General features: G+C 44.0%; 1 protein-coding gene across 2 annotated transcripts; it reads right to left on the bottom strand.

Moving 5' to 3' along the window:
* Nucleotides 1-3903: 3903 nt before the first annotated feature.
* Nucleotides 3904-7059, bottom strand: LOC106587556 (lengsin). Of its 2 annotated transcripts, none has more exons than XM_014176062.3 (4): nt 6845-7059; nt 5723-6425; nt 5418-5581; nt 3904-5254 (listed from the first exon to the last, which is right to left on the bottom strand). In XM_014176062.3, the coding sequence occupies exons 1-4, from the start codon at nt 6887-6889 to the stop codon at nt 4040-4042; spliced, it is 2127 nt and encodes a 708-aa protein (XP_014031537.1). In that variant the 5' UTR covers nt 6890-7059; the 3' UTR covers nt 3904-4039. The 2 variants fall into 2 exon arrangements, with proteins under 2 accessions (XP_014031537.1, XP_014031555.1); XM_014176080.3 differs by lacking the exon at nt 6845-7059 and adding an exon at nt 6695-6836.
* Between the last annotated feature and the right edge of the window lie 2256 nt (nt 7060-9315).

Genomic DNA, 9315 nt, shown 5'->3' with positions numbered 1-9315 from the left:
TCAACTGGATTCACCTGGTCAGTCTATGTCATGGAAAGGGCAGGCGTTCCTAATATTTTGTACACTCAGTGTATATTCACAAAGGAATTGTAAGAGCTTAAAGTCCTGATTAAATTGTATTTATTTTATCAGGGCATCATACTGAGACCAAGGTCTCTTTAAATGCATAGCAGGAGTTTGTCAGTGGCATGACCTTTTAACTATTGGCAGGAGTCTTCGCGGATTAGCTATGACATTTGCTCCACACCCTTGGTGGAAATGCAGTAGTCATTTACCGGTATGTCTATTTCCCCTGAAGCATCATCAGTGTATTAACATGCTGGATATCATCAGCAGGTTTATTTCATGAAGTTTATAGTGCAGTGCCAGGCTTGTTCCTGTTACGCAGTGTCTTTACCCTTTGTCTCAATTGGATAGATCGAGAACTTGTTTTTGAGAAAAAACTAAGTTTCCCAATAAAAGATTAAATGTGTTTGATATCTGGCTGTAAAGCTTAATCATTCCAAACCAATTTTCTGGTTGGCCTCCTGTCAATGGTTTTGGGGATGGTTGTCACAAGTTTCTTAAGGTTAGAGTTGTAGTAGTGGTGTGTGTGTGTGTGTGTGTGTGTGTGTGCGAAAAATAAATGGTGAGAGATTTATCTCTGTTCTTCTGTTTTGTTCAGAACCTGCGAGTTCGGACAGTGAAAGGACAGCAGTACATGTGTCGATCTGGAGCAAAGTTCCATGGATCTTTGGAGCAGAGGTTTCTATTGGTGGACTGCAAAACAGTGTTGTACGGCACATACAGGTATGTCTAACCCAGTACAACCAACTATGTCCCCTATATTGCATTTAAAACGTAAATCTGTTCCCAAACTCTTCCTTATACTTGTTAAATACAGTATGTTAAATATAGTATTATACATTATATAGCATACTAACATTTTCTAAAGTATTAATGGAGTTTTATATATAACTAACAGGATGACTGCATTTATTTATTATAACACCTTTCTTTTGATCTCCCTTTTCTCCAGCTTCATGTGGTCCTATGAAAAGATCAACCTCAGCATGGTCCTGGTGGTCACAGGGCAGCTGGTGGGCTCCTACGACGAGGAGTTCAGACGTCTGTTCGCCCGATCCACTCTTCCCGCCACTCTCTCTCAGGAGAGAGACTTCCGGAAAGAGCCGGCAACGTCCACATACGACCCTTATTCGGGTCGTCTCTTCGAGAGCAGACTCTCTCTCGACCAGATTCACATGAGATCCCGTGGGAGACAGCTTGGCTTGATGAGCTCTACCGGTCAACAGAAGGACGATCGATACAACAATGGACAGATGGTCAAAAGAGGACTGAGCTTTCAGGACAGACTGAATCAATCTCACTGCACCGATATGGGGAAACTTGTGAGGGGACACAGCTACGCTGGAGAGCTGCCGCGGAGAGGGAATTCCACAACTCAATTGAGGAACGTAAGAGATGAAGTTGGCGGCGCTCACGGTGCCCCTGAGAGAGGCAAACGCAGCGAGGATCTACTGTTTCCAGGCAGGATGAATCATTACACGCAGAAGAGGTATGGCATTGACCAACAGCACCTACTCCCTTATAGCAGTGAGAATTCTCTTAGCAAGTGGAAAATCGACTCGTACCTCAATAACAGTGATGCGACCCTAGGGGAGCCAGTTGAGAATCTGCATCTGCCTGACAGTACTCAGAACCCAAACACATCATCCCGGATGAGAACATCAGTCCTCTTCAACAGCCGTCTGGCAGAGCAGTCTGAAACTCCTAACTATATGTCTGAGCACTCTGTGACATCTCCACAAGGCAGTCTATGGATGCTATCTCCACAGGGCAGTCTAAGAGTGACATCTCCACAGAGCAGTCTAGGTGGCCTAAGCAACTTCCAAACCCAACTGACCCCTGCTAGATTGAGGGAGAGTCAGACGAGATTGGAAGAGATCAGACGGAATAGGCTCAGTTTAAATGAGTATGAGGAACCTGTCAGCAACTTAAGGTCAGGACAGAGCCAGGATTCTCTCCGGCTGTCTATTTTCTCTACTCTCGAAAGAGCTAAAGGAAGGTCGTCAGAGAGAGGCCTGGATAAAAGGCACAGTGCGGCAGAGCTAGCAGACAGCTCAGAACACAGTTCTAATCAAGGACCATCTAGCTGTAGAGAGGAACTCACCCCAACAGGTCAACAGGAAGAGGAAAACAGAATTGAAGACCAAAAATATAAACTAACCAATTTTAGTGATGCACAAAGGTCTGTCTCACAATACGATATCACGACCAAGACAGAGAGGAATCCTCTTGATGACTGGCAAGAGCCTCTCTCCAGGACGATGTCGGCAGCCCAACTGGGAATACAACTAAAGGAACCTTTGCTCAAGCCTTCCAACTTCAGACCAACTGGACTTAATGTGGAGAGCTCTAAAGCGCTAACATCTTTGATTGGAATACCAGAGGAGAAGGAGGGCCCCTCCAGGAAGAGTCATGGCTCCACTGACCAGCTAGCCAACAGCTCTGACTTGGTGCTCTCCGCAGACAAAGAGGAAACATGCCAAAGTGTGAATCCATTGAAACCCAGAACTTCTGTGAAATCAATAATGAATATGGTGCATGCCAATGTTTCAGTGGAGAAAATAGTGGAGAAAACGTCACACAAGGAAGAAGGAGCAGAACTCCAAAGGCAGAATTCATTCAGATCCACAATTCAAAGGATAGGTTCAGTAAGATCAAAGCATTTAGTGCAGGCTGACATTTCAGCAGGGCAGAGAACCATCTCAGATCCTCCTGGAAAACCATCAGCTGTGCGACTTACTACATCACCCAAAGGTCATTCTCCAAGCCCTTCCAGGTCATCACACATTGCGGCTGGCACTGAAACCGAAAAGGAACAACAACAAAATTCTCTCAGCCCAGCAGGTAAATCCTCATCTCCTGGGTTAACTACTAGCTGGGTTAGAAGGAGCTTTAGAAAGAAATGTGAATCGGACCAGGACTCCCTGACCTCCACAAACACTGTGAGTCAAGCATCAATTAATTCAGACACCGGGCGGAAACGAGCATATAGCCGGTTTGAGAGTTTTGTTTCATTTGACAACAAGCCTTCTGATAAACCGACAACAACTACTACAAACAGATATGATTCAGACAAACACAGGAGTTTGTTTGTGAGACATCCCTCTATTAGTTCCATGCACAGCTATCAGACTGAAACTACGCCTAATGAAAATAAGCTTGGCCGATTCATACAACGGGTGGGGAATCTCATCAGCAAGAAGTGAAAGGGTAAATGTTGTCTACGATCAAGGCAATAACAGCACTGTTCTATGACAGGGTTTGTATTGTAAATTAGACTGTTAAGTCTTTAGGGAATTTGCATGTATTTTTTTGCACTGGTTATGGGATACATTTTATTGTAAAAATTGTTATATATTGGAATGTTCTAATATGGCAAGTGTGCTAATTCTGATAAAGCAATATAATTTTGATTCCTTACTTGTGAAATGGTCAGTTAGATTGTCCCTTAGTTGTCAATTGAATACCCCAAATGTGAGTATATTACTGTCCTTTGTTTTGAGTTCATAGTAGACATTTCGTTTTAAAAGTGCATACATGCATATGAAAATAATTGCTTCAATATAAGGTACCCTGTGTTGTGTGTTCAGCTAGAAATGTAAAATAAGTTTCAATGAGTATTCAGTGTGAAGTGGCCAGTTTCCTTTCATACATTTTCCCATCGCACTGTAATAGGTTGAGAATGTTATTTATGTTTGTGTACCATACTGACAGCTATCTACTGTAAGGCATCATAATTCAAGACCCAAACCCCAGATGTTTCCTATTCTCTTTTTTAAGAAATCTGATTAAATGTGATAATTCATTTTCAATTCATTTGGGCCCTGCAAACAGATGTTGATATTTCAATCATGTTTTTATTGTTTTCTGTCAAATATGGAATAAAAAAAGAAATATATTGAAAGAAAGCATTGTGTGAATTCGATCAATCCATTTGTTTAACAGGAATCCGACGGTACAATATTGAGTACTTCTATATGAAATATTCCAGACATTTGTTCCTCTCTGCATCCAATTCTTCAGTCTCAATCTCAAATTGCTTCAGAGCAATAAAATACTGCACAAATGGTTCTCCCAGCGCTCCGCGAATCACATGGTCTTCGCTCAAAGCCACCAGAGCATCTTCCAGCTTCACAGGGATGGAAAACTGCTGTTTCCCCAGCTGGGTGTGGGTGGAGGCCCTGGTCAGACCCGTCTCAGCCGCCAGGTTGCGTTTGATACCGTCCAGTCCTGCCGCCACAGTGGCCGCCAGCACCACGTATGGGTTAGCCATGGCCGAGCCCAGCTTGTTGTCGATATGCATCTCCCGCCCACCGTGGCATTTTACATTGAAGGCGCTGCTGTTGTCATTGTAGCCGTAGGTGGCGTAGAGCATGTTGTGCTTGGGGTCTTTAACCTTCTTGGCGATGTGGCTGCGGCAGCCCAGCCCAGGGGAGAGCAGGCAGCTCAGGGCAGCCGAGTGGCTCAGGAGCCCCGCAAGCCACTTCCTGCCAATCTCCGACAGCTCCCCTCCGCCGTGGTCCCCGGTGTGGAAGAGACTACGACGGCCGTTGGCGTCCCAGAGAGAGTGGGAAAGCACCCCGGCATTGTACAGGCTGTCGTCGGTGAAGAAGCTGGCGATGTAGCTGTGTTTCCTCGCCATCTCTTTGATGCCGGTACGAAACGTGAAGGCAGTGTCGGCGGCCGCGATGCCAAACTCCGGCCTCAGGTTGATCTCCATCTGGCCGGGCACCATAGCTGAGGCTAAACTGTCCACGTCGGCCCCCATGCAGTACATCCCATTCACCAGCTGCTGGAAGAAGGGCAGGTCGTGGTTGCTGGCCAGGGTGGTGGCAGGGAACAGAATGGTCTTGGGGCCCACCCTGTCTGGCGCGCCCAGGACACAGCACTCGTAGGTGAAGGAGGAGTACAGGGAGAAACCCATGCTCTGGAGCTGCCCCATCAGCTGCTTGGCAATGAGGCGGGGTGCGGTGCGCAGGGGGCTGCCGGTTATCATGCAGGGGTCACAGATGACCCGGGCCGTCTGCTCTGCCCAGGGCAGCACCCTGAAGGTCGACAGGTCTGGGATAAGCAGCACGTCGCTGCTGAAGTTGGCAGGGTTGTTGGCGTGGTCCACCTCACAGCTCTTAGGGCTCAGGGTCAGCTCTAGGTAGCTTCTTGGCATCGGCACCCCGTATACTGCTTTCTCCTGTAAAGATAAAACAAACTTTACATCATGGGACTTTTCCTATAGGCAAGCATAACCATTGAGCAACCATTTAAACAAATAGCATTATAACAGTGTGGGTTTTCTCAATACACTATAGTTAGTATGTTTCAGGATGTTTGTGTACTGTGTGTGAGATGATTACATGGAAGAAGCGGACTGGCACTGTCTTAGACCTGGACACCCCATGGAGATCCGTGGCCTCGAAGCGGACAAAGTTGATATTCTCCCGGACAATCTGCTGCTTGATGTGCTCCATGGCTGAGAAGCTCTGAGTCCCAGACTTATCCATGTTGTCTTTACTGTTATCTATGAGAAAAAGAGCCAAAAGCAACTATCATGTCTGTAAAAAAAGATGTTTGCCTGTGATGGAACTACTGTATTAGCTACAAGTTTATAAAAAATTTAAATAAAAGCTTTTTGATAAAACTAATCCCAAACCAGACTAACCTGTTTGTGAGTTCCAGGTCTCTCCACAGTTGGCACTACTGTTCTCGAAGGTGGACGACCGAACTCCAGATTGCCTGTTTGCTCCAGTCAGATCGGACGAGTCCATACCGGAGCCAAGCTGGAGGGAGCTGCTGTCCCTGGACCTGGTGGACACCCTCCTGGAAGCATCAGAGTGGGGCTTGAAAGTGGTGAAGGAGGACTGGGACTCTGGACGTCCATCTCCCCTGTTGGTCCCATGCAGGTTGGTCCCATGCAGGTAGGTATAAGGGGCTGGGCTTCCAGGACGCCTCCCCTCCTCCTTCCCCCGGGCACCAAGCATGGAACTATCCTTCAGGATACTCTTCAACTCATCCATGGTCTGTCTGGAGACCCCCACGTCTCTGTTGGACGCCCTTTGGCTGTAGGTGCAACCCTCTCTGGACCACTCCACCCTGGAGGGGGGGCCCTCATCCTGCCTGGGCCGGTCCCTCTCTGGAGACCCAGAGGGCCTGTGGGAGTGGGTAGAGGGGCTGATAGAGATGATGGTGGGGTTGTTTTCTGAGGGTCTGGGGCTGCTCACGTAGTCGGAGTGGTGGACTATGGACGGCCCCCCTCTGTCCCAGTCCACTGGGGCCACGTGTTTCCCACTCACCTTCACTCCCTTCTTCTTGCCCAGGCTCATTCCACTGCCATCTACCTGGTCTCTGAGCTTACTTGAGCCCTCCTGGAAACACCACCCAACCACCAAAAATATACAGTATTTTAAGTACTTTTTTAAATATATTTATTATATAGTTATTAATAAACATATATATTTATGAATATATATATATATATATATATATATATATATATATATAAGTATTAAAATGTATATATATATATATATTTATACATTTTAATACTTACAACAAATAGATTACAATTAAATTAACAATGCATTTGTTACACCATATTAAAACAAAAGGAATGGAAAAGGAACACTTTTTTTACCATTTTCTTTTTCAATAGTGATGTTCTTTAAGATTATTCAATTCAGTTACCATTCATGAGCAAAAAAACAACAACAACGTTGTGTCCAAATCCAAAACACCATACTGGGATTTACAGGTCTAAAAAATATAAAAGAGCTAGAGATGTTACCTCGAGAACGAGATCCTCTGAGTCATGCATTCCTTTTATACTCATTTGTGAGTTTTGACCTGAGATTTGAGTGCCTTCATTTGAAACCAGAGCTATGCTCGCACATTTCTTTTATGGACAATTGGCACAATGGTGATGGATTGGAAAATTCTCTCACCACACCCATGAGCACTCCTGTTGGACACTGGTATCCACTGACAACTGGTAGAGACTGAAACACGTCTGCTTTCACCCCAGTGGCTATTAACATCGACAGTTCAATATCCCTCTTTGTGTCAATGCAAAGGGAGGTGGAGACAAAAACGAACAGCTCAGCTATTTTGTTTGTGCATCCAATCATAACACTCAGGCAGTTTCTAGAAAGATGCATTTCGTTCAAAAGTACTTTTTCTAGAATAATGAGAAACATTAACATATTTTTCAGGCATCTACAATAGATGTTGTAACTCTAACTTTTTGCTGATATAAACTCTTTGATGGTAAAGAACTAGGCTACTGGCTGTATGAAATAAAACTAGATTTGATATGGCTTCACAAAACCTTTATATCAAGACTGGGACCAAATATGTTATTTTTTCTATAATCATTTCTATAGTGAGATTAATTTATATTTAGATTAACTTGCGCAACATTGGCATAGGACCTAGATTGAATTTAGTGCTCATCCAAGACACTGTAACAACTTGATAACAACTTAATTACAATATTATTAAGAACAACTATCCTACTATATTATATCCTAAAATACTTTTTACTGAAATACCTAATAAGATAAATGTTTTAGTAATATAGACTGCAGTACAGTATAGCCTAGCTTTAGCCTACTTATAAATACCTACAAAATAGTGCATTTTACCTGCTAAGATGTGTGCATTATGATGTGAAGAATTCCGGTCACTCAACTTTTGAAAGAATAGCCTATTTGTTGCCACATAGGCCTAATGATGGTTGTCACTAGCTTCTATGAGAAGGACGCTATCCCAGCCCACAAATCGGATGTGGGCATTCCTGCATCTGCAGGAAACCCTCTTTATACTTCTATTCGTCAATTTTTAAACTATAGTCTCAGTCGGTATTCAAGTAATAATAAGGAATTCCCCTCGACCACGCTCACAAATTGAGAAAAACCAACATTATTTCCTATTGACCCCCATTGTAAAAGAGGCAACTTCCCCCCCAAAAATGCACTGTCATGTTAACAAGCAACATATCTCAAAAACAGGAAATTTCAAAGTAAAATGGACAATATGGAATGGACAATCACAACTGTTGTCCTGGAGTTCCACCCCATTGTCATGATCTGTCACGTCCTGACTAGAAAAAGGGGTTATTTGTCATTGTAGTTTGGTCAGGGCGTGGCAGGGGGGTGTTTGTTTTGTGTGGTTCGGTGTTTTTGGTTTATGTTCTATATTTTCTATTTCTATGTGTTTATCTAGCTTTTCTATTTCTATGTTAGTTTTGGCAATGACCTCCAATTAGAGGCAGCTGGTTGTTGTTGTCTCTAATTGGAGGCCATATTTAGTTGTTTGTTTCACTTGTGTTTGTGGGTGGTTGTTTCTAGTATAGTCTGTGCACCTTACTGGACTGTTGTCGTCGTTGTTTTGTTTAAGTGTTTTTCTTTAATAAAGTAAAGAAGATGATCACTATACCCGCTGCGCCTTGGTCCAATCCTTACGACGCCCATGACATGATCAGAGGTTTCAAGTTTGTATCCGTAAATTGTCCGGACCGGACGTCTTTTTTTGGTGTTTTACAAACGGGAGGCTTACCACATAGATGAGCGTACATAAAATTTGATTTCTGGCAACACTGTAGGCTAAACCTCAGTAAGCTTGGACTGACGCTGATGCCTTTTGGAAGTTTTTTTGGTGCAGTCCGAACCGGCCTTGATTTCCATATCCACGGACATTGGTTTTTGGTCCGGTCTGAATCAAATCTGAACCAATCATAGGCGTCTATGTTTGGTTCAGATTTGGTGCGGTCAAGACCGACCTTGATTTCAACGTCTACGGATGCCACTCGGCGCTTGGGCCGGTCCAGACTGGACAAAATCTGAAGCAAATTTGGTCTGGACCAGACCAAGCGCCGAGTGGCGCAGCGGTCTAAGGCACTGCATCTCAGTGCTTGAAGTGTCACTACAGACACCCTGGTTTGAATCCAGGCTGTATCACAACTGGCCGTGATTGGGAGTTATATAGGACCCAGCGTCATCTGGGTTTGGCCGGTGTAGGCAGTCATTGTAAATAAGAATTTGTTCTTAACGGACTTGCCTGGTTAAATAAAATAAATATTTTCAACTTTCATTTAGAACCAAACATGAGGCTGATTTCAACGTCGGGAAAATACATATTTTCAATGTCTGGAAAATAAGTATTTTCAACATCTAGAAAATGTTTTTTTTTCAACTTTCATTCAGAACTGAAATACGTATTTTTTCAACGTCTGCAAAAGATGCCTTTTCAACGTCCTAG

Source organism: Salmo salar, chromosome 02 (genome assembly GCF_965601325.2).
Source record: "Salmo salar chromosome 02, fSalSal1, whole genome shotgun sequence".
NCBI lineage: Eukaryota > Metazoa > Chordata > Actinopteri > Salmoniformes > Salmonidae > Salmo > Salmo salar.
This window is presented reverse-complemented; position numbering and strand designations above follow the sequence as displayed.

What these genes read in the sequence shown, in the direction of transcription:
- LOC106587556 (XM_014176062.3), bottom strand. Translation starts at nt 6,889, where the DNA reads ATGAGTATAAAAGGAATGCATGACTCAGAGGATCTCGTTCTCGAG. An exon ending in CAGAGGATCTCGTTCTCGAG is followed by an intron (nt 6,426 to 6,844) that starts GTAACATCTCTA and finishes TGGTGTTTCCAG; the next exon opens with GAGGGCTCAAGTAAGCTCAG. An exon ending in TGCCAGTCCGCTTCTTCCAT is followed by an intron (nt 5,255 to 5,417) that starts GTAATCATCTCA and finishes TTATCTTTACAG; the next exon opens with GAGAAAGCAGTATACGGGGT.